At 34.0% G+C, this 25,580-nt stretch overlaps 1 protein-coding gene across 5 annotated transcripts in view; it reads right to left on the bottom strand.

Annotated features, from left to right (window-relative positions):
* SIDT1 (SID1 transmembrane family member 1) overlaps window positions 1-25,580 on the bottom strand; it is a 176,009-nt gene that overhangs the window by 59,527 nt on the left and 90,902 nt on the right. For all 5 annotated transcript variants that reach the window (XM_003763593.3, XM_031959674.1, XM_023499003.2 and 2 more), the window contains 6 exons: window positions 20,690-20,791; window positions 19,825-19,908; window positions 17,171-17,258; window positions 15,217-15,288; window positions 14,622-14,715; window positions 334-377 (listed from right to left, as the gene is read on the bottom strand). In XM_003763593.3, coding sequence (XP_003763641.2) covers window positions 334-377; window positions 14,622-14,715; window positions 15,217-15,288; window positions 17,171-17,258; window positions 19,825-19,908; window positions 20,690-20,791 — 484 coding nt within the window. The remainder of the gene's footprint in view (window positions 1-333; window positions 378-14,621; window positions 14,716-15,216; window positions 15,289-17,170; window positions 17,259-19,824; window positions 19,909-20,689; window positions 20,792-25,580) is intronic.

The raw sequence follows: 25,580 nt of genomic DNA, 5'->3' as shown, positions 1-25,580 counted from the left end.
GTCCAGGGCCAGTGTATCCATTGTACCATATGACCTCTTTAGCTAATGCATTCAATGTCTCCATAGTCAACAGATTATTGGAATATAAACCTAATCAAGGTGGGTTTCATAATTCCTATTGGCTTTAGTTGGCTCTGAAAGTATTCTACCATGTCAAACTACCTTGTGATTTATCACCCAGAGGAAGGTTTGAAGCTTGTCAAAGCTAGAGAAGTAAAAAAGCACAAGGTATTTGTCATTTCCTTTCTTTTCTCTGAGCAAGAGTTGTTGATACAATATTTACTACCATTCTAAGTTCCACAGAAACTTTTTTTAATCAAAGTTTCTTCTTACCATCACTTGAACAATATCTCCCATCTATGGATTTTCCCCGAAATCTGCAAAGAGATACATACAAATATTTTTTAGGACAGAGAAAACCACAGAATTTTACCATTATTAAGAATTCTTTCCCATATTTGTTTGATAGGATCAGCAGTGCTGAAGAGGTAAGTGGGGACCAATCAATACATTACTATTTATCTACATCATTTAATTCTAGTGAGGGTCCTGGGAAAAACTCAAATTCATGACAAATTTGTTGGTAATAATTATAACAACTAATATAATGATATAAAGTTTGCGAAGTACCTTGAATTATCTTATTTGAGTCATACAACAACCCTATGAGGAAGTTACCATGGCCATTGGCTAGGTAGGTGGTTGGATGACCAACTCAACAAAAAGGTTTTGAAAAAGGGAGATTAAAAAAAAAGTGACCTGTAAATAAGCCCATATGTCTTAATCTGCTTTGGGATAAGGCATTTAAGGATTTTATTACATTGGGGTAATTTAAATTTAGAGCAAGAAGGAATCTTAGAGGTCTTCTGGGAAGATCCTCCATTTTTGCAGATAAAGGGAAAAGGAGACTAAAGCACACAGAGAAGAAGCCTAAAATCATACAGATAGCAAACAGCAAAGCTGGAATTTGAATTCAGATTTCACATTTCAGTTTCATGTTCTTTCCTCTCCTTTACGTTAAAACTGATGGAAATTTATTTTTTTAAAAATTTTTATTTATTTAAATTTTTTAGGCATGTGCATTTATATAATTATCTTGCTACACAAGAAGAATCAGTTCAAAAAAGGAAAAAATGAGAAAGAAAATAAAATTTAAGCAGACAGCAACAAAAGAATTGAAAATGCTTAATTCCCACAGTCCTCTCTCTGGGTATAGTTGGCTCCCATCATTACAAGATTATTGGAATTGGCCTGAATCTTCTCATTGTTGAAGAGAACCACATCCATCATAACTGATCATTGTATAATCTTGCCATTGCTGGGTACAGTGAAATCCTGGTTCTGCTCATTTCACTTAGTATCAGTTCATGTAGGTCTCTCCAAACCTCTCTGAAATCATCCTGCTGGTTGTTTCTTACAGAACAATAATATTCCATAACATTCATATACCATAACTTATTTAGCCATTCTCTAGCTGATGGGCATCCACTCAGCTTCCAGTTTCTTGTTACTACAAAGAGGGCTGGCACAAACATTTTTGCACATGTGGATCCCTTTCCCTCTTTTAAGATCTCTTTGGGATATAAACCCAGTAGAAACAATGCTGGATCAAAGGATATGCACAGTTTGATAACCTTTTGAGCACAGTTCCAATTGCTCTCCAGAATGGCTGGATGCTTTCACAATCCATATCAATGTATTAGTGTCCCAGTTTTCCCACATCCCCTCCAAAATTCATCATGGTTGTTTCCTGTCATCTTAGTCAATCTGAGAGGTATGTAGTGGTATCTCAGAGTTGTCTTAATTTGCATTTCTCTGATCAATAGTGATTTGGAGCACCTTTTCATATGATTAGAAATGGTTTCAATTTCTTCATCTAAAAATTGTTTGTTCATATCCTTTGACCATTTATCAATTGATAAGAATAGCTTGAATTCTTATAAATTTGAGTCAATTTGTTGGAATCCTTACAAAGTGTTAAGTCATTAGAATTGATAGAGATAATAATTATCTAATTTAGCATGGTTCACTATGATTGATCTGATCCTACAAGGAGATGTTATGGGCCAGAACTTGAAACAAGGTACTAAGTGGCATCGAGGAGACAATATTTAAATCTAGTTTAGAATTGATTTAATCCTACAACAAACAATGGTTTCCCAGTGATATAATGAATGGTGTGTACTCAGTGTACAGCACATAAGCAAGAGGCTCTCAGGGCCAGAGACAGAAGCCCAGACAGAAGCCAGACAGAGACACAGAAGTCCACTCTCAGAGGTGGAGACAGATTCATTCCATATTCCACCTTTGTGCTGGCTGGAGATTCAGAGGGAGCTAGAGGCTGAAGCTGGCAGAGGCAAAGGATTAGCAGCAGGAATCAAAGAGAGAAATAGGCCTCTAAAAAAGCTAACCGGCCCAAGGAAGGAGACAAGACTTAAAAGGATACAATAAAGGATTTGGACTTTAACTCCTGCCTGCATTTGAGGTGATTATTATACTGAACTGAAACTAAGGCTGCCTCTAGAAAACCTCCCCAAAAAACCTGCTCCCAGAGAACTATTATGTATTATATAAAAGAAGAGAACACCACATTTTGGCGTCCGAACGTGGGACTGACAGGATCCTGATCCAGTGGAAAAGTCTCCTCAACCCAGAAATTAGGGTGAGTACAACAAAGAAATTTTGTTAAAAGAGTTAAAGAAGAATTTCAGCTAAGATGGGACAGCTGTTTAAAAAACAGCTCTGTTTCTGTTCAAGGAAAATGTTTAGAGAGCATTGTCAAGGTTATGAAAAGCCAAGATTTGATTATAATTTTGCAGCAGATCACTGAACTTTTAGAAACTGTAAAGTACATATGTCTTTGTTTCTCTATGGAAAAAGAATTGGATCTAGATGAGTGGAAATTAGTAGGAGAGGATCTTTGTCAATTCTACAATAAAAATGGACCTGACTCAATTTCCAAAGACACACTTAATATATATATATATATAATTTAATACAACTGGCTTTAGGAAATTATGTAAGTGTTAGAATAAGGAAAAAGAAGAAAGAGCAGGAGGGGGAAGTGCCAACTAAACTAGGTGAAAAGGAGGAAGAATCAGATAAGAATGGAGTTAAGTACAATTTTGAGTGTGATACTTCACAGCAGGAGAAATTAGATCATTCCACATCTCATGACCCTCCCCCTTCAATTAACCCTTCATGGGTGGAGGAACAAGGAGGAGGGGGAGAGGCAGAAACACAGTCAGCATCTCCAGTGAAACAGAATATGACAATATTAGAAAAGGCATTAATTAAGGCAAAAAATGAAGGAGAAGATGTATCTGATTTTATAAATGCATATCCTGTGATTGAAGAGCTTGACTCTCCAAGTCAAAAAGGGAGACGATACACTCCTTTTAATTTGGAAAAAATTAAAGATTTGTAAAAGGGTTGCACTCTTTATGGGGCTACATCATCTTATGTTAAGATGTTACTAGATAATTTGTCTTATGAAATCTTAACCCCGAGTGATTGGAAATCCATAGCAAGGACATGTTTAGAACCTGGATAAAATTTGTTGTGGCTTTCGGAGTATCATGAATTATGTAGGATTCCAGCCCAACGAAACAGGCAAACAGGAGTTAATGTACAAATCGCTTTTGACCAACCAGCTGGTGAAGGTCAGTATGGAGAGAATTCAGAACAGATTTATTATCCCATACTAGTGTATGAGCAAATTTCTAAGGCTGCAATAAAAGCTTGGAGTTCTCTTCCCGGACAGAAAGATGGAAGTAAAGCCTTCACAAAAATAGAACAAAGTCCCAGTGAACTTTTTGCAGATTTTGTGGGACGTTTGCAAACAGCTGTAATCAGAACCATTGGAGATAATATAGCTACAGAAATAACGACCAGACATCTGGCTGAGGAAAATGCCAATGAGGTTTGCAAAAGAATTATATGGGGACTAGACAAAGATGCTCCTTTAGAGGAGATCATAAGGCATTATGTGGGCACAAATGCTTATTATACCCAAACTATGATGAACATGGGAAGACAGGGTTCCTCTCGGCAAGGGACTTCTAGAGAAATTTGTAGATGCTTTCAGTGTAGAAAAGTTGGACATCTTAGAGCTCAGTGTAGATATGGGCAATGTCCAGTGCAAACAGCTCCAATGTAATTGCCAGATGATGATGAGAAATTTCAAAAGTGGTAAATAGAAGGGAATTAGATAGGTTAACTGCTTGGGGAAGAGGGTTTGCTTGTATTTCTACAGATGAAGAAGGAATCAAATGGGTGCCAACCAGCCGTATTCACCTTGTCCACCAGAGAGAGACAGAAAGAGAAAAAAGCCTCAAAACAAAAGAGAAGATTTAAGAAACATCTGACACTGAAAGAGCATGACTAACAATGAGACTGTTAAAAGATCTTTAAAATCTTCAGGAATCATTGGATTCCCTAATACAAGATGAGACTGTTGCAGGACTTGAAAACCAGCAAGAATCATTGGATTCCTTGAGATGAAAAATTGTGGATGAGACTATTGCAGTCTTTCAAAGCTTACAGGAATTATTGGATCCCTGGCACATGAATTAATGGGCAATGGGTTCCTATTGGACTATTTCTAGGACTTATAGACATGTATAAATTTTCATGTTGATTCATGTTATTTGTTACATTACTACTAGCCTGTGTTATATTGCTATGTACCTATGTAATTTATTTAATTATGTGCAATGCCTCCCATATTGATGGATTTATATATACCTGTTTCAAGTGAGCCCCTTCAGAAACCCGCTAATCTGATTTGATTTCCCATTGCCTTTGGTGTTTTCATCTCCCTTCCTGAGATGTCAGGGAGGGTGTGACCACCTTCTTTTTAAGGTGTTTTCATTTCTTTTTTGAGCAGTCAGGGAAGGCGCGATCACCTTCTTTTTGGGGTTCTCACCTCCTTGAGAAGTCAGGGAGGTCATGACCACCTTATGTTCTAAATCAAAAGAAAGCAGGAGATGTTGGAATCCTTACAAAGTGTTAAGTCATTAAATTGATAGACCCAATAATTATCTAATTTAGCATGGTTCAGAATGATTGATCAGATCTTACAAGGAGATGTTATGGGCCAGAACTTGAAACAAGGTACTAAGTGGAATTGAGGAGACAATGTTTAAATCTAGTTTAGAATTGATTTAATCCTACAACAAATAATGGTTTCCCAGTGATATAATGATTGGTATATACTCAGTGTACAGCATATAAGCAAGAGGCTCTCAGGGCCAGAGACAGAAGCCCAGACAGAGACACAGAAACCCACTCTCAGAGGCGGAGACAGATTCATTCCATATTCCACCTTGGTGCTGGCTGGAGACATTCGGAGGGAGCTAGGTGCTGAAGCTCAAGACTTTGAAGGACACAATAAAAGACTGGATTTTAACTCCTGGCTGCATTTGGAATGATTATTACTTTGAACTGAAACTAAGGCTGCCTCCAGAAAACCTCCCCAAGAAACCTGCTCCCAGAGAACCATCATATATTATATAAAAGAAGAGAATACCACATCAATTCTCTATTCTCTATATATTTTAGAAATGAGGTCTTTATCAGAACTCTTAAATGTAAAACTATTTTTCCTAATTTATTGCTTCCTTTCTAATTTTGTCTGCATTAGTTTTGCTTGTACAAAACCTTTTTAACTTAATATAATTAAAATTATCTATTTTTTGTTCAATAATGAGTTCCAGTTCTTCTTTGTCCATGAATTCCTTCCTTCTTTCTCTAGCGATCTGAGAGGTAAACTATTCAATGTACTTTTTATTTTGCTTATAACTCCTTATGTCTAAATCATGAAGCCATTTCAACCTTATCTTGGTATATGGTTTTAGGTGTGGGTCAATGCCTAGTTTCTGCCATATTAGTTTCCAATTTTCCCAGAAGTTTTTTTCCCAAATAGTGAGTTCTTATCCCAAAAACTGGGATTTTGGGGTTTGTCAAACATTAGATTGCTATAGTCATTGACTATTTTGTCCTGTGAACCTAACCTATTCCACTGATCAACTACTCTATTTCTTAGCCATTACTAAATGGTTTTGATGTGCTTTATAATATAATTTTAAGTCTGGTACATTTAGGCAAACAATTGGCATTTTTTTCATTAATTCCTTTGAAATTCTTGACCTTTTTTCCAGATGAACTTTGTTATTATTTTTTCCAGATCTGTAAAATAATTTCTTGGGAGTTTAGTTGGTATGGCACTAAATAAATAGATTAATTTAGATAATATTGTCATTTTTAAATTTGCTTAGGCCTATCCATGAGCACTTGATATTTTTCCAATTGATTAGATATGACTTTATTTGTATGGAAAGTGTTTTGTAATTATGTTCATAAAGTTCCTACTTTCCCTTGGCAGATAGATCCCCAAATATTTTATACTATCAACAATTATTTTAAATAGAATTTCTCTTTGTATCTCTTGCTGCTGGACTTTGTTGGTAACATATAAAAATGCTGATGATTTATGTGGATTTATTTTGTGATGGACATTTTTAGAAGGACAATTAATAAACTATAGAGTCCAGAGATGAGTGTACAAGATAACAAAAGGTCTCCAAATCATGCTTTATGATAACTGTTTGAAGAAATGAGAGATGTTTAACTTGAAGCAGAGGAGTGTTAGGACAGAATGTAATTGTTTTTAAGTATATCAAGGACTATTATATATAAAAGGGATGAGATCTATTTAGCTTGTCCTAAAAGAAGTACTAGAAGCAATAGGAGATGAAGACTTTTAACACACAATTTCCTAATAAGAAGAGAGCTGTACCAAAGTGAAATGTGCTGCCTCAGTAGAAAGCAGGCTCTTATTCCCCCCAAATCATCAAAAAACACTGGATGGCCACTTGGTGGACACACTTTATGAGAGATTTTTTTTTTATATGCAGGTTGGCATTTTGATGGTACAACTCTTGAGATTCTGTAATCTAAAATTTAACATTAGGAAACAATGCAGAGCCTAATTACTATTGGCTGAGTCAGCTGTTGTCTTAGATGCTTATTTCATTCCCTCCCCTAGCCCATTAAGGAAGCAGAATATTTCACCTAAATCCTATTATGATGCTTTAATGAGCCACAAAGTTAGTAATCTTAGGTTTATCATGTTAGCTGGGTGGCACAGGGGATCAGGAAGTCCTAAGACCTCCAACATTTACTAATTATGTGATCTTGGGACATGTCATCTAATTACTGTATACCTCAGTTTCCTCAACTCAAAAATACAGACAATAATTACACATACCTCACAAGTTGTTCTGAGGATCAAATGACATAAGACTTGTAAAATGTATATGAGAGAGAGGAAAAAAGAGACAGAGAAAAGGAGGAAGGAAGAGAGAAGGAGACAGAGAGAGACAGAGACAGAGAGAGTGAGACAGAGACAGAGACAGAGACAGAGGCAGAGAGACAGAGAGAGAGGGAGAGAGAAGGAGACAGAGAGAAAGAGAGAGAGAGAGAGAGAGAAAGAGAGAGAGAGAGAGAAAGAGAAAGAGGCCAGGATAGATAGATGGAAGAATCTCTATGAATATGTATGTATGTTGATATATTCTGTATATATATGTAATATATGGAAATGCATACATATGTGTGTATTTATATCATTACATCTATTCAGAAAGGAATCTATATAATGTAAAGATATAACTAGCACCTCTTCCATCCCCCAATACACCCCCCCACACACACACACACATTTTATTTTGGCATCAAAACCTCAGCTACAAGAATCATAGGTTATAAATAAAGACCAAATACAAAGCAAATGCTATTATATCTAGAAGTCAGAAACTTTAGAAAACTTTGCACTATTTCCATTTGGTGCAGCGAAGCAAAAATTTTCCTTCTGTTACCCTTTTTTTCCTCATTCTATTTTCCTATTTAGTTTGCCAAAAGACCTTATGTTTCCAAATTTCTATTTTCAGTTTCTCTATATTTGGCAAGAATCTCTGCTTGTGCATTTAGCTGCAGTAACAATCTGGCATCTTGAACTTTCAGTATAGGGCCCTACAATACAATTTTAAAAAATTATGTTATTTACTAGGTTCAATACCAACCAATGAATTTCCATATAATAATTATGTTAGTTTTTATCTTTCTGTAAAGATAATACTGATGAATCTATATGATGAAGTCATATCCATTACAAATGAAAATTTCAATACGAAAACACTTTTTTAGAGCTAGGTTTCCACAATTTTTTTTGAGAATCTGACAAAGCCCATTGAAGATGAAATTGTGAGGCAGGCTTAGCATTCTTTTTGCTTCTTTTGTATTTTCCCCCTTCATATTCACAATTGTCACACTGTATCCTCACAAATAGTTTGCTCAGAGTCCCTAAAATGTAGCAATCCGATCTATTTTTTTCCTTTCCATCTCCTTCAAAGTTATTAGCCCCTCAGGATTCGTTTTTCTTTTTTGATGATCTGATTAATTCATATAGCTGATAAAATGTTGGGCTAATCTGTTATCTCTTTCAGGTGGCCATTATCAGAATGACAATTATAATGGCAACAACAATTTCATTTAAATATATATAATGCTTTCATGTCCATTCTCTCATTTGATCTTCAAGACAGTTAACTCTGTGAGTCAGGTAGGACAGGGATAATTACTCCTATTTTTCAGATAAGGAAAATGAGGATCAAAAAATTTAATTGATTTGCCCAAGAGAACAAAGCATCAGAGCTTGGACTAGAACCCAGGTTTACTGATTTCTCATCTGAAAAATATTGTTGTTTTTTCCTTTTCAGAGTTTCATTTATCCAGGAACTTCTTTTGAAGGCATTCAAAGAATCCCCAGAGACAACCTATCAGATAAATTAATTGTGATATTTTGAGACAAGGGATCTAAATCACTTCTTAGATTCCATCACATAAGCAGACACTAATTTTGGGCCCATGGGTGCTAGCCCAGTTCATCTGTCATAGAATTGTTTTTATCTATTTCTTTTTGCATGTTCAAAAGAAGTAGTATCATTTGCTTATCATGAAATTCTCTGCTGCTTTTGTGAAATTGTTTCTGAAAAGGAATATAATCAAAGTTCTGAGATTGGAACTTTTTCTTTGAAAATTCAAGCTTCAGCTATAGTGGGATGGGTTATAAGAAATTTTAACTTCTTTTCTAGAAATTCTGGGAAGAGAAAATGCCTGTGGCTTTTGGAAAAATGTTCTTCTATCCCTGTTTTTCTCCTCACTGTTTATGGAGCTTCCAGTGGAATATTGGTTGTATAACATTTGCCATAAAAAGAATGAGAAGACCATTAGAAATAATTTGTCCTGCTATTGTTCCTCATGATCTATTTAAGCTTCCATTTTAATTTTTTTCTGCTGCTTGAATCTCTATGGTCTACTTAATAAACATGATATTTTGACCTCCAGTTGGGGTTCTTCTTCCAATATTACAATTCATAAACAATTCAAGACTTCTGACCTAGGGTGACTTGTGTCCATGTTTTCTGTAATTCCCCTACAGGGAATCCATTCCATCACTCTTTTGGTCTTTTTCTTGATTTCTTCATACTGGATAAATATCAAAGGAGCACCAGACCATACATCAATTATCTCTCCCTCTTGTTATCTGACTATCCTACTGTTTTTTCCAATCATATCTCTTTCTGGTACAATTCTTCATTGATAATGCATTGAAACTTACTCATACCCACAACATCCTTCTCATTGTCCTTTGGATGGAACTCTAATTCTTCAGAGACTGTGGTATTCCAAGACTTTCAACTATACATCATCACTAGAAAAATTACTAATTTTCTAGTAGAAGGGATTTTGTTTTAGTGAGAATCTTGAGATCATTAAAAAAGTATATAATTTCCTGAAGGTAATCATTAATATTAAATTTTAATCTATATTCCTTTCCATCTTCAATGTATATCCAAAATATAATTATTAAAGGACTAGTTACATCATTAACTGAATAACAGGATAATAACTGCCCATTAACTGAATAACATAAAATAAATAAAATTTCAAGAAGCACTTTTAAAGCACCTACTATAAGCAATATTCAACTTTATAATCAACAAGAATAATGATGAGAAAAATAAATAATATTTAATAAAGAAAAGTTAGCTCCAAATTATTTAAAACAAACTATTGAAAGGAGAAAATGGGAAATGGATATCAGAATGACATCAATATTGGCTCAATTTCATCCAGAAATTAAACTAATATAAATTAACTGTTACAACCAAGAGATTAAAGAATCCAGAAATCACCTTAGTCAGCAAATTTTGACTTACTTGTTAGAGAAAGATGGCTGCCAAAAACAAAAAGGAATAGGAATATAAACTAATTTATAAAATCTTGTGAAGGAAGATGAAAGATGATTATGAACAAGATCTTCTCAAAAAGCAGAGGGAAGCAGTATAGTTTAAAGAAAGCCTAGTAATATATCCAACTAAGCAAACTCATCCCAAGGGCATATTAGGATGAAACAAAAAAGGAAGGGGTACACAAATGGAAGAAAAATGAAAAAGATTTGCAAAAATCATTATGTTTTTTCCATCAAGAATAGTAGAATCACCACACTTGGGTCTTAATATCACAGTTCTTGAAGAGCTTACACAAAACATGGAATCATCACTAAGAACATAGGTAAGAAAATGCATATATGTGAGTGTGTGTACATGTGTGTACATACAGATATAAAGATGTGTATGCACATATATCTATATTGAATTTGAGAGAGAGAGAAAGAAAGAAGAACCGAGCTGGAGGGATAAATTGACAAAGTATGTAAAGGAGGGGAAGATACCAAAGGCATCTTTGGAAAAGATGAGAAAACGATCTCAGACCTTATTAATTCCCCCCCACACCAAAAAAAAAATGACCAAGAAAACCTCAACTTGGACCAACCTATGTATCTACACTTCTCTTTCTCTTTCTCAGTCTCACTCTCTCTCTCCCCTATATTTGATTCACCTATTTGTATGCATATGCCTATACACACATATATATATATATATATGAATTTGATTTTACATACATACACACAGATGTGCATGCACACATGCACACAATCTTTATGACCGTTATCTATAGGAGGTAGAATAAACAGGGTGCCAGCTTAGGAATTAGGAAGATGAGTTCAATTTCTGACTCTGGGAAAGTCATTTAAGTCCTATTTGCCTCAGTTTCTTCACCTGTAAAATGGAGATAATAATAGCCCCTACCTCCCAGAGTTGTTGAGAGGATCAACTAAAGATAATAATTGTAAAGTGCTAAGTATAATGCCTGCCACATAATAAAGGCTACATAAATGTTTTCTATTATGATTATTAAAATCAGAGCATACATACCTTCCAAAGGATCTTAGATGATTTTAGTATGTAAAATAATATTATTATTAATGTTAATATTATTATATAATTTTTCATCATTATAGGAAAACCTTGGAGACAATATTTTTCTTCTATTGAATTAAATGTTTTTTAATAGTCACAAACACCACGCACAATTGAACTTATATTTTCCATTCCTAAACATCAATTCTGCGACTGTAAGATGTGATCTACTATAGAATATCTTTTGCAAAAGCCTGCCCATTCCCTTTTGTCTCTATTAAGGATGCCTTTGACAACATATGCAGATTAGCTTTCTAAAGATTTTATAAAGATTAGAGAAAAGTATGTATGAGTCAGTTATTGATATACTTTTGGCCAACTTTTATTTTTGGTGATAATAAATTTTGTGATATTTTCCAAATGTCTGATATTCTCCTTTGTTTCAAATGTCTTTAGAATCAACTTCTCAATACCCAAAATTATATTGGTGCTAGAGCAATTCTATAAAAACATATCATGCATGAGAAATATTAATGACAATTCAAATGTTAATAGTTTTTTTTGTCACAGATGGATAAAATGGCTTATTATAAAAATCTTTACAATCTTTTTCATTTTTCAGCATTCAGTAATTTATTCTTAAGTCACTTTAAGATAATCTGGTTTAATTGGGTCTCTAAACATACTTAATGTGAACTTGTTTCATTCATTATTCTTTTGTATATTTAAAAATTGCTACTGTTCTTTCTCTTCTAGCATTTTCTCTAAGATTTATATACAAATTTATGGTCTAAATCAGAGGTTTTTAATGGACTTATCTGTTTAAAATATTTTGACAAACATATTTTAATATAACTGGCTTCTTTTGTAACCTTATATATTTTATTTTATGCATTTGAAAACATTATTTTGAAAGGGGGACAACAGGTCTCACCAAATAGCCAAAGTAATCCATGATTTAAAAAAAAAGTGCAGAACTCTTGGTAATAATGGATGGTACTCTTTGCTGTCATATCTTTCAGCAAGGTGATTAAGAATTTGATCAAGATCAAGAAGATGAAGAGGAGCTTGGACCATTTTCTTCTCATGCATACAAGTTGGAATTCATTAGGAAATGATTACAGATTGTGTTAATATAGGCTTTTATCTTTTTGTTAGTATTGCATTCTATATGTTTGTATTTGTATTTTTTCTTCCAGTTTGGTATTTATTTTGATCTTGGCTCTAACAAGTTGATGATTTTGATGATATAGATATAGCTAAAAGCTAAAACATAAGTGACTACAATAGTCACCAATTATTTCTTGTCCATTAAAATGTAATTAATTTTATTTTATTTGGTACTTGCTGAGTCTAACACCACTTACTTTTCTTCTTGAAGAAAGTATTCATGATAAATAAGCATGAAACTTCGATAAAGTCTATAAGTCTCTCTTACTTATTACTCCTGAGTCACATTTTCAATTTTTTTTGTCTACCCTCCGCCCATCTTTACATTAAAGCTGCCAGTTAAAAAAAATTATTTTAAATTTTCTTGGAATCTGGCAAATATTAAAGTATGAGGTAATTTAATTTGGAGGGTCTTAAACCATGGGCTTTATTGGTAGAGTGTCTAAGACGTGTATTAGATTGGATTTTAGAATTCAGATTCTATCTTGAACACTGTGTGACTCTAAGCAAGTGAGTCATACAATCTATGCTAAGTTTCTTCATCTGTAAAATGGTAAGGTTAGACACAATGATTTACTAAGATCACTTTTAAAACCTATAGAGTCCTATCGAGTTTGAAGAATTATATAAATTTTTTTGTGTGTGAGCACTGGAATCTGAACTGACCAAGAGTTGCATGAAATGATGTTTGTTTTTGCTTTTGGGTACATGATAAAATCAACTCTGCCCATTCTTTTATTTGCCTCTCTAGGGAGAGCCTGTAAATAATTTTTCAGTTTTACAATAACTTCCTTTTGTATTTTGGTTTCACAAGAAAGTCAAGACTGACAGGATTCAGTTTCCTCTTCAGTATATTCCCTCACTGATCATTTTATATTTAGCGTATCAATAATTGAGCTAATGTTTATAGACAATCTAAAAACTAATTTTTTTAGTACTCTGTTTCCTTTGCCACAGTTATTACACAAGTGAAAGGGGTCCCATAGGACTGAGAGTATCTCTGAATTTTTCTTTGCATTGTCAAGTATTGAAATAGATCAAAACCATGAGTCGTTGACAGTACAGGGTAGCAAATCTGCCACTCTGGGTTAGTAGATTTCCCCACTAGATACTCATGAAAAAGTTTTTTATAGTTTTTGGAGGAGAGGAATAGGAGATAGTGTGAGGAAGAAAGGCCTGTTCAAGAAACCCTAGTAGCTTTTGGTAATCCAGGCAAGGAAAGCCACTTCATTCTAGCTGTTTTGCCCTTCTTGTCATGAACCCCAATGGAAAAGGTCGAGGACACTGAAATCCAGCTTGAGTTGGATCTCCCACAAGACAAACTCCCTGGGTGGGGAGGACCTAGGATATAGTTCAGCTCAGTCTAATAAAAAATAAATATCTTGATCAACTGTGATGGATTTGGCTGTTTTCAATACTGAGCTGATTCAGGCCAACTCCAATAGACTTGTGATGGAGAGAGCCATCTGCATATAAAGGACTCTGAGGAGTGGATGTGGATCACAACATACTATTCTCACCTTTTTAAAAAATGCTGTTGTTTGCTTGTTTTTTTCTTTCTCATTTTTTTTCCTTTTTGATCTGATTTTTCTTGTGCAGCATGATAAATGTGGAAATATGCTTAGAAGAAATGCACATATTTAATATATTAAATTACTTGCAGTCTAGGGGAAGGGGGAGAGGAGGAGGAAGGAAGAAAAATTTGGAACACAAAGTTTTGCAAGGGTGAATGTTGAAAACTTTATATGTATTTTGAAAAATAAAAAGCTATTAAAAAAGAATAAATATCTTAAGAGTAGAAATGCAACATTACTGCAATTCTGATATTATAAGGAACATTTAAGGGTGTTACAGTACATTTGGTTTTAACAATTTCTGTTACTATATAAACAATCATATTAATAATTTTATTTGGTTTGCCATGGCCAAAATATTTAGTTTCAAGCAGTTAGTCTACTGATGATGAGTGTTTCTTTATACTACTGGCTTGGTCTTTGGTAAGTTGCAGCAGTCTTCTGATATGAATGTATTTGAAATCTTGACGGCATAGAAGAGTCCATCAGTATGAAGGAGTACCAGGTAGACAAAGGGACAGAGGTGTGACTTTTATAGAAGTTCTTTACTTACCTGGCATAGTGCACAAAAGCAACAAGTAGCGACCCCAAGTAGAAGGAGAAGAATATTAGGAAGCTCAGTAATATGGCTTTCACATAAACAGATTCTGAAGAAAAAAGAAATATAGTTAGGTTTGGGAAGACAGAAAGGAATGGGAAATACTTTATAATGGAAGGGGTAACTGTTGGTTCTAAATTTTACTACTTCCATTTAAATAGCCCAACAGTGATTTTTGTTAGGAGACACAAAGTTCCTTGAGCTCGTACACAGACATAACAAACCATCTTTAGGAACTCTTTCTATAGGTAACTGGGTCTACAATCACTATAAACAATTCCACAATTCTTGCTCCTTTCCTTTGGAAGAAATAGTATGATGCAACTCACCAATCAGCTATTAGCATGTGCTTAATAAATCTGACGTTGAATTACATTGACTTGCAAAACCAAACCCCATAAAACCGCTATTCTTTGTATCTCTAATTCCATGATATATTTGGCATTCCAGTTGAGAAAAGATAGGACTAGGCTGAGGAAAGGGGAAGATGTAACTGAAATTACTACTGTGTCCCCTCAGGCAGGAATTCTGAGTCAGAGACAGAACTGACCTTTAATAGAGGGAACAATGGTCACTTTAAGATTCTTTGTTCGCTGAAGATTCCAAGTGTGGTTTTCCTTTTCTGGAAAGAGAATTACAGACAAATTCATCAGAAACTGAGTTTTGGTCTCTTGCATTAATAATTGCTCAAAGGATAATCTCCATTGGTTTGCTTTCTTACTCCATCAGTCAACAAGGAGATACCTGCTCTGTGCCAAGTACTGTGCTGAGTGCTAAGGATACAGTTTTCATTTAATGAACAAAACAAAGATCTTATATCCTAACAACAGAGACAGCAGGGTCTTATGTAATGCATATACAGATTAACCAGAAATAAATACAAAGTTATCAAATAGGAGGTAATTTAAGAGAAGACACTAGAAATTGATAGGGCTATGATGATCAATTCTGATGGCCGTGGCCATCTTCAGCAATGAGATGAACCAAATCAGTTCCAATGGAGCAGTAATGAACTGAACCAGCTACACCCAGCGAAAGAACTCTGGGAGATGACTAAGAACCATTTCATAGAATTCCCAATCCCTCTATTTTTGTCCGCCTGCATTTTTGATTTCCTTTTGTACACTATTTCAGAGTCCAATTCTTTTTGAACAGCAAAATAAGGTTTTGGACATGTATACTTATTTTGTATTTAATTTATACTTTAACATATTTAACATGTATTGGTCATCCTGCCATATAGGGGAAGGGGTGAAGGGAAGGAGGGGAAAAATTGGAACAAAAGGTTTGGCAATTGTCAATGCTATAAAATTAACCATGCATATAACTTGAAAATAAAAAGCTATTAAAAAAAAAGAAAGAAATTGATAGGGCTAGAAAAGGCTTCCTGTAGGTGGTGGTAGAGCTTTGCCTCAAAAGAAAAGAAAAATTCTTTGAGATTGGGTGTTGAAGGTGAGCCTTTCTGGCATGAGGGAAGGCAGGGAGACAAGAGAAAGAAAACCATGTGTGAGGAACTGAAAGACCACTTGGGCTAGATCAGGGCTTCTTAAACTTTTTCTACTCAAGACTCCTTTTTGACAGAGAAATTTTTATGTGGTCTCAAGTATGTAGGTATATAAAAAGGCATACAAATCAATATTTACATCAGTAAATACATCAGTAAATACAGTAAAATTTACTGATGTAAATATTGATTTGTATGCCTTTTTATATACCTACATTATATACCTACATATTAATCATAATTTTGTGACACCATATGGAGTCTCGACCCACATTTTGAGAAGCTTTGGACTAGATCATACAATATAGGAGGGGAGTAATGACCTAGAGTTAATTGGATAGGGGAATGACATTTAAATCTAAGAAAAATGACTTTGGAAGATATGTGGAAGATGGATTCAAATGTAGTGAGAATCTAGGTAATGGGACCAATGAGTGCCTATTGCAAAATCCAGGGAAAGGAACCCATACTTTTATTTACTGGATTCAGTATTTCATACACCTGTTTATCATTCAGGGTAAGTTACCACACTATGATAGACACTGTTGATTTTTTACTGTTTGTGAAGGCATATCTTTGGCAACAAGAATTGAAAACTGAATTTTCTTTCCCTACCCAAAACTGAAATGTACAATGATAAATGTTCTGTGGTCTGTTTCTATCACCTATCAAAGAAAAAAAAAGTTGGTATCTTGATTTACTATATAAGAGCTCTATTCCTTGATATACCTTTCATTATCTGCAAAAGTGCAAGGATTTAAAAAGCTGCATTATACTAACAACTCTTCTGTCAAAGGAATATATTTATAATCTCTTATTTTCTCTCTTTGCCTTGCATTGTCTTATCTCTGAGACTGTCCTGCAAGGGAACAGTCATGGTCTCTCCTGATTCTTCCCTTCTGATGAGAGATCATTTACAGAGAGCTAGAGATAGTCTCACAGGCCAGTTTGCCTCACCCGTGGCTCCTCTCACAGGTCAATGTCTGTCACTATGCCTTACCCTGGATGAAGAAGGATCCTCCACAAGCATAATCTTCAGGCTTTATCACGAACACCACAAAGAACTGCTCTCCTGGGAAATCCTTCTTCTGTATAAGATATAACAACCTTAGGATAGATAGAGAATAAAAAGAAAGAGAGAAAAGGAGAAGCAGGGGAAGATGGGGAAAGTAAAGAAAGAAAGAGGAAAGTAGAGTTCACTCCTACCCTAAATCCCTTCATAATTAATTTTAGTTGCATACCCACACCAAATCTTGATATAGTTTGCTATTTCCTGGTTTGGAAGGTGAAAATCACTCTCACAACTTATTCAAGACTTCTGTCTTGTTCCTAGATGTTATAATAGGAATTATATAAACTAATGAATCAACAGGCAAAATGTAATGCTTTGGAAAGGCCTTAATGACTATTAGCTAATCTTTCTGAATTTAAAAAAATTTTTTTTAACTTAAGCTAAATAAGTTAAGAACACATAATCAATAATTGCTAAGAATGAAATTTTCTTAGTTTTATTTCATGTTTTGTTTTTTATATTACAAATATTTCCACATTATTCTCTGTTATCATTGTTGTTCAGTTATGTTTGATCTTTGTGACCCTATTTGGGGTTTTCTTAGCAAAGACATTGGAGTAGTTTGCCATTTCTTTCTCTAGCTCATCTTACAGATGAGGAAACTGAGGCAGAGTTAAGTGACTTGCCCAGGGTCACATAGCTAGTTAGTGTCTGAGTCCAGATTTGAATTCAGGAAGATGTGATTCCAAACCCAGGACACTATTGCACCACTTAGCTGCCCCATCCATCATCTACCATTGTGATGAAGTAGAAGCAGTACTAGACTTAAGAGTCAGGTACTGTGGGTTTGAGACCTAGTTTGGCTACTGTGTGATATTTCATCTCTGGGCCTCAGTTTCCGCATCTATAAAATAGGACTTTGGGCAAGTTGCTCTTTCAAGTCCATTCTGAAGTTCTTTATTACTTGAGTTTTGAGCTTAACATTTAGCACACTGATTCAAAATAACAAAACATGGATATACCATTAGCACCAGAGAAAGGGACTCAAGACTAAATGTTATCTTCCCAAAGGGAATGTTCTAGTAAGTACTTCCAAAGTGAAGCATTGGGTATAATTTATAGTATCTTAATTATTTGGCATCTTAAATCTTGTAAAAATAGAAGTATTCTACTGTTTTCTTTTTTATCATTTCTGTCATAACCCATTTAGGATTGTCAGTGTAATTGTGGAGCGATTCCTTCAGCAAAAAATAAACAAGAATAGAAACAAGAGTAGAGACTTTGTGCATTAAATCTGAGGTTTTGGAAAATGAAAAAAGGAGAAAAGGAAAGAATAAAGTCTGCTTCCTAATTGATAATTAATTTTTTTTTTTACTCTTTTCCTGCTGTTCAAGAAATTTCTCCATTTTTCCCAGTAGTCTAAATTCAGCTCAAGTGTTTCTATTTGCATCTAGCACTCTTCAGAGCAAACAAGTGTAGAGAAGTTAAACTCTGTTAGAACTGGGAATTCATCTTTGCATATCCAATGCAAAAATCTATGCACATTATTGGTATTAATTGATATCAAACAAATGGTATATGTTGATAAAAGAACAATCCAGTTTGGTTGCTGCCAGTAGACCAAAGTGTTAGAATACCTTTGGTCTGGTATTCTACAAAGAGGGACTGGTAGACCTTTGATTTTTTTTGGTATAAGGAATTCCCAAGGGAGGTAACGCCTTCTCCCAATTCTGGTCAACATCTTTGCTGTAATTTAAAGAGACCCACAGAGAATTGTCTCGAGCATTTACTTAGAAGATGAGATATTTGTCTAACTAAGGTCACAAAGCCAGTATATAGTAGAGATAGGATATGAATCCAGGTTTTGTTGAGGTAAAAGACCAACTCTATCCATTACTTGATGTTGACTAATTACCTTAAAGTTTCATGAATTGAAAAAAAAGCAGTAATCCCCAACTAGTAGATTAGAATCTAGTCAACTGGAAGAACCTGAAACCTTATCTAGCAAATTTCCACACCCTTTGACTTGTTCCTTCACATCCTACTTTACTCTCAAAGGTTGCTAGGATGCTAAGCAGGGAGGGGAGCAGAGCTGGCAGTGTTATTCTTTTCTTTACTTAACTAAGGAACTTCTAGAGTCAATACCTCCTTCCTCACATCTCTGCTCTGATCTCAGGGCTTAGAGACACTGACCCTTAAACTAAACTTTTTTCAAAGAATAGTCTTTTATTATTTTAAAATTATTTCAAAAATAGTATTTTTACTTTTTTAATTATATGTTAAGAAAATTTTTAGCATTCATTTTGATAAGATTTTGAGTTGTGAATTTTTTCCCTCTCTCCATCTCATCCCCTCTTCCTAAAATGGTAAGCAATTTGATATGTTATATATGTATAATCATGTAAAATAAATTTCCATAGTAGTCACAGTTATGAAAAAAGAAACAAACCAAAAGGAAAAAAAATGAAAAAAATTAAAATAGTATGCTACAATCTACATTCAGAGTCCTTCAGCCTTAAATTGATTTTAAAAGCAGGAAGCTATTATTTAGGGATGTCAGAGTGTTGCAGATAATTTATTGTAAACCATTTTGTTTGATAGTCATAGAAAAAGAAAGTTATAAGAAGGGGAAAATATCTTACCTGTACAGTGATAGCTGCTTTCTTGGTCATAGACTGATAAACACCATTGAATTCCACGTTATGGTCAAGATCATACACTGGGCACTATGAAAGGTTTGGGGGAAAAGAAAAGGCCACATGAAACATTGCCACAGTTGCTTTGGTGCATATACTTATAAAGGTCTAGATATTACACAAACACAAGAATTTCCTATTGTGGAACTATTTATATAGTTTCTCCTTGGAAAGAAAATACAACCCTCTTAGATTTCTCCCACTTACATAATACATGATGTCTCCTCTAAGATCATTTTTTATATCACAACTGCAAAAATATAATTTATAATATTGCATAACATAATATACTCCATTAATTGCTTAACACAACCCAGTGAAACTTTCAAAATAGTATATATATATATATATATATATATATATATATATCCAATTTCTTTTCCTTGAGGAGCTTCCATCTCATTTGGTCTTGCTTTTCCCCTACAGACCTTTGTTTCTCCGATCCTTCTTCTCTTTTAATTTAAAGGCTCTTTATCTTATCTTCAAAATACTGCTAACTAAAAATCATGAAATGTCCATTGTGTACAAATTGTACAAGTTATTATATTAGATACCTGAAAATTGGGAGAGGGAATAAATTATAAGAAGACATGGTTCCCATTCTTTTCCCTTTTCTTTTCACTTCATAAAATATAAGGATTCCCCTCCTAATCTTCAAGTTGTTTTGTAAATAGTATTTATAGTATATCACACACATATACTTTCATAAATATAAAATATGTTTATAGTATCTATGTGTGTGTAGATAGATACATACACATATTTATTTATCTATACTAACATCTAAACAGGTTAAATTACTTGGACTTACCACAATATCCTGAACTGATACAACCGAACATGGGTAGACCATTTCAGATACCACTTTAATGATAACAGAGTCCAGATCTTTAGGAAACTTGTATAGAAAATACTGAGAAAAAGAGAAAGAGATAATTCATAAATGTTCACATTTTTTCCTAATGAGGAAAATATTTAAATTTCTATTAAAAAATTTATTGGTATGTTTTTTGTTTTTAAAATACAAATATTTACAGATTATCTTCTCTCTATAAGAGGTATCTTGTAACAAAGTAATATAATTAAGTAAAACTGATAATACAGGACCTCATCTGAAAGTACATGAAACATTTCTGACTTTTCTATTAAAAAAATTAACAAATTTATTTTATTTTCCTCTTACTTCCTACCTCATTGGGGTGGGGAAGGGAAGAAAAATTCTTTGTAACAAATATACAAGTGAAAGATAGCAAACTTTCTCACTGCCTATATACACCCCCCATAGGTATGGTTTGAATGTGTATATAATACTGTGACACACACACACACACATCACTTCTCTGTCAGAAACAAAATATGTTTCATCATTGGCACTCGGGAATCATGGTTGGTCATTGTATTGATCCAAATTTCTAAAACTTTCAAACTTGTCTTTTTGATAATGCTTTTGCTGTGTAAATTTTTCTTTTGATTCTGTTCATTTCATTCTTAATTGATTTATAAAAGTCTTTAAAATTATTCTCATTTATAATATGGATGCTGTAGGACAGATTATGTATAATAGCCTCCTATTCCATTCATATATAGCTTTCTCAGACATTCTTCAGTTGATGAACATCTCTTCAGTTTACAAAGTTTTTTTCTCCATAAAAGAGTTGCTATCAGTATTTTTATAAACATAGGAATTTTTTCTATTTCTATGATCTCTTTTTGGTACAAGTCTAGCAGTGGCTTCATTGGGTCAAAAGACCAACTATATACTATTTGGTAATTACATGTAATTCCAAATTGCTTTTCAGAATGAGTGTGCCCATTCACAGGTCAATTAACAATGCATCAATGTATACGTTGTCCCATGATTCTCCATATTTATTATTTTCTCTTTTTTATCATCTTTGCTAATCAGATGTTATAACTAGTTTTGTGTCCAGGACAAGTGCTTTGATTATCTTCAATTAGAATGAGAGGGAGGGACTTGGAGGCTGCAACATGGCCTTGGAAGGAAAAGATCTGGAGCTTTTTTACATGATGACAATAGGTGAAATTGTGGGAATAGCTCTGGGAGAAGTTCAATGCTAGCTTGCCATTTGTTCGCTTTTTATTTTAACTAATATTCCTTGCTAACTGGGTGCTAACATCTGTTCTTTCAAAATGGTGGGAGATACTATCAGCACTCCTTAAGTTTAATACCTTAGAGCAAAACTCCATTTGCTCTGTTCTAGTAATGTCTCTGAATAAGAAAGATCCTAAGAATGCTAAGGATTATCTCATGCCATCAGGAAGGAAATTCAATAACCATCTCCATCTGCCAAAACTCAAATAACTTTCTATTATTTTTCATCTAAACTAGCAATTACTCCTTGTTTTTTTTTTTTTTTTTTTAACCTTATCATGTGTCAAGCAGACAAACGAGATTTCATATAGTCATTTCATTCTTAAATGTATTAGGACATTTCTCATCAACCAAGAAATCAACTAACAAGCATTCTAAGAAATAGTTTTTTCTTACTTACAATTTTATAATCAATGTTACAAAAAGAAACATGTTTTAGACCAGCTAAGCCTGTTCTTCTAGAATCTTTAATAATTTCTTTTACCTGTGCCAAATGTTATTGTTATTCTAACATATTTCACGGACATTTTGCTAAAGAATCTCTTTTGGTTGGTTTGCAACTATATTTTTTTCCCTGCAAAACTGTTTCACAGGACAGGTTTTAGAGATGGAGGGGATTGTAAAGGTCACTTGGTGCACTTCCTCATCTTATAGATAAGACTTAGAAAACTGAAATGATCTGCCAATGGTAAGATGTAATAAATGTAATGTAATTTAGGAAGGGTAAACTGCCTTCTGGTGCCAAGAAGTCGGAGTTAGGAAGGGAGCCTTCGAACCATGCGGCCCCTTTACTCCACTCCCCCCTTCCCCCCTTCTTCTCTAAACAACTTGAAAAGTATTTTAGAATTGATCTAGGAACAGAGAAGCAATTTACCTGCATGGCAGGAAAGGCATGTCTCCCAAAGGACTGAGGATGAAGTATCCTATCCATCTTCAGAGGAAAAACTGATATTATTTGGATACAGATTGAAGCATTCTATTTTTCACTTTCTTTTATTTGAGTCTTCTTGTATAAAATGACTAATATGGAAATGTTTTACGTAACTTGACATGTATAATCTATATGTGATTGCTTATTTTCTGAGGAGGAGGGAAAAGAAGGGGAGGGAGAACAGAATTTGGAACTCAAAACTAAATAAAAATATTTACAAGGTTGTTTTGTTTATTTTTGTTTTGTTTACAAAAGGAACTAAAATCTGAAAATGATAGAATGATGAATGGCTTCCATCTAATTTAGAATGAGACTCTATTCAGTGGAACTTATTTAATAAAACTCTAAACTTTGTTGACGGAATATCATTATAACATTAATTTAGGATAAAATGTGACTACTTTCCAATTATATAATCAAGTATTTGGTTAAGAAATTTCACTTGAATTATATGTAAATGACTCATATGAGAAGAGGTGTGTCTATTTAATTACTATAGTTTATTCAACATAATTTACACAGACTTTTGTTGTCTTAAGCCTTTCATATCATTGTGACCTTTATTTGCTTTCCTTATTTTATGAATACTGCCATTGTCACAACTGAATTTTACAGCTCAAAAATAATATCCTACTACTTCAATAAAATGAATACTTAAGAAACAAGGTAAAATATATTCACTTTTAAATTTCACTCAACATACTTTTAAGTAACCTGATTTTGGACAATGAAACAGGACAATGAAAATAGTTGTTTCAATCATTTTCAATCTTAATTTTTTTTTCCAGTAGGGGAAAAAACGCTCTCTGGATTTATACATGTGATTCGTTTTCTGAAAGTGTGTTTGAAACAGATGCTCTACCTTCAAACCTATCCACTTAATTTTACTCTGTCATTTTGAAATGCTATTTAATACATACCAAACAAGGCTGCTTTGTAAGTCAGTGCTGTAGAGCAGAGAGCCATGAAAAAATGCTGACTTCTTAGGAAGGAAAATACTTTATAAATCAACAATATCACTGTTCATAGATCATTAGATCATACATCTAGGAGTATCTCAGGGTACCAGCTAATCCAACCCATTTCATTTTATTATGTGAAAACTGAGGCCCAGAGGTGTTAAGGATTTGCTTAGAATCATACACAATTATCATCAAAGGTGAGGTATGAATTAAATTTTTGTATTCTAAAGTAAATGTTCTTTCTACTGCATTCATACTTTCCAGTTATCAATAATGATAAAGTTAATATATTCTAATAAAATATTTTATTCACTTAATTGCTACTGATTGGAGATCTGAATGTGTATCAAAGTATTGTAAACTCATACTTTTTGTGATATAATTAATTGGAAAATTCAAATAACTGGTTTCCTGGTACTACTCTTGGCATCTTCCTTAGAGGAGATAACTTACTGAAAGCTTCTCTTTAGGACTCTTGATGTTGCACAGATATCAATGCGAGACTGACTGTACATCTCTTCTTGCTGTCTCCTCACATGTGACTAGTTCTCTTATTTTTCCATTCATACAGTTAGTCCATGATATCCCTTCTACTACCTTTTGCTTGTGAAACATCCTATATCAGAAAAATACTATAGCCTATTTGAATATACCATGAATCTGTCCATGGCTTTTGGGACCATAAGCAACTTTGATTCTTTGAAGACTGAAGTATTTCACTGCATGGCAAATCATTCCAGCATCTTTTCCAAGAAAGCCCCATAAGAGGTCATGAAAAGTTGGACATCACTGGAACAACAACAACAACCACCACAGAAGTGTTCCCCAAATTCACGATCCAAATGAGGATGCTGGTGATGAAAAGATAAGATTTTGTATTGGAAATAGATTGGGGTTACTGAAAGCATTGCATCTTTTCCCAAACATGACTTCTTCCTCTCATTTAATTCTGGAACAAATTTATTGTATATCTGCAGCCCCTGTCTCAGACACCTCTTCTGATATATTAAATTCAATAGGCTGGCTGTTGTTTGGACAACAGGCATTTTCCATCCATTTGACTTTTTTCCTATATGGATTATTAAGTTGCTATCTTTTGAGTAACACTGAGGCATCCCTTTAATGTTCTGGAGATCGACGTGATTGACACATTTACATTCACAATCAGGAATACATAGAAGACCCCATTATATATGGGAAAATGTACTTTCATCTGGATCCCGTATAGGGCATCTTTAATAACAATGGCAAATATCAATTTCTAATCATTTTTATCAATTCCTTTCATGGATTTTGCATAGATCAAAAAAAACTCATGTGTAGTGAAAGATCTCTCTTTCATGTGTAGTGAAAAATGCCTTTTTTAGTTATTAGGCATAGGTATCTTATTTCTCCCTTAAAGCTTGGCTCTTGTGGGTGTAGGGGAAGAAACACTTGAGAGTACACATTTAGAATGAGAGAACAAGTCAGTCTTGAGAAACGAGGAAGGAATGAGGCCCAAACTCAGTGGGGTAGAACTTGGGGGAAGTCTGGCTTGGTTAAGCTACAAAATCTTCAGCTTGCATAACATAAATAGAAGAGGCAACTAGTTCATTAAAAGTGGAAAAAGTTCTAAGGTCTGTTTTGTAGACTTTACTTTAGTAAGTATAAAAGTATCAGGATAAAAGATGAGATGGAAAGGTCAATAGCTTCCAAA

This window comes from Sarcophilus harrisii, chromosome 3 (assembly GCF_902635505.1).
Source record: "Sarcophilus harrisii chromosome 3, mSarHar1.11, whole genome shotgun sequence".
Lineage (NCBI taxonomy): Eukaryota > Metazoa > Chordata > Mammalia > Dasyuromorphia > Dasyuridae > Sarcophilus > Sarcophilus harrisii.
The sequence above is the reverse complement of the archived record's forward strand: the minus strand, read 5'-3'. Positions and strand labels throughout refer to the sequence as shown.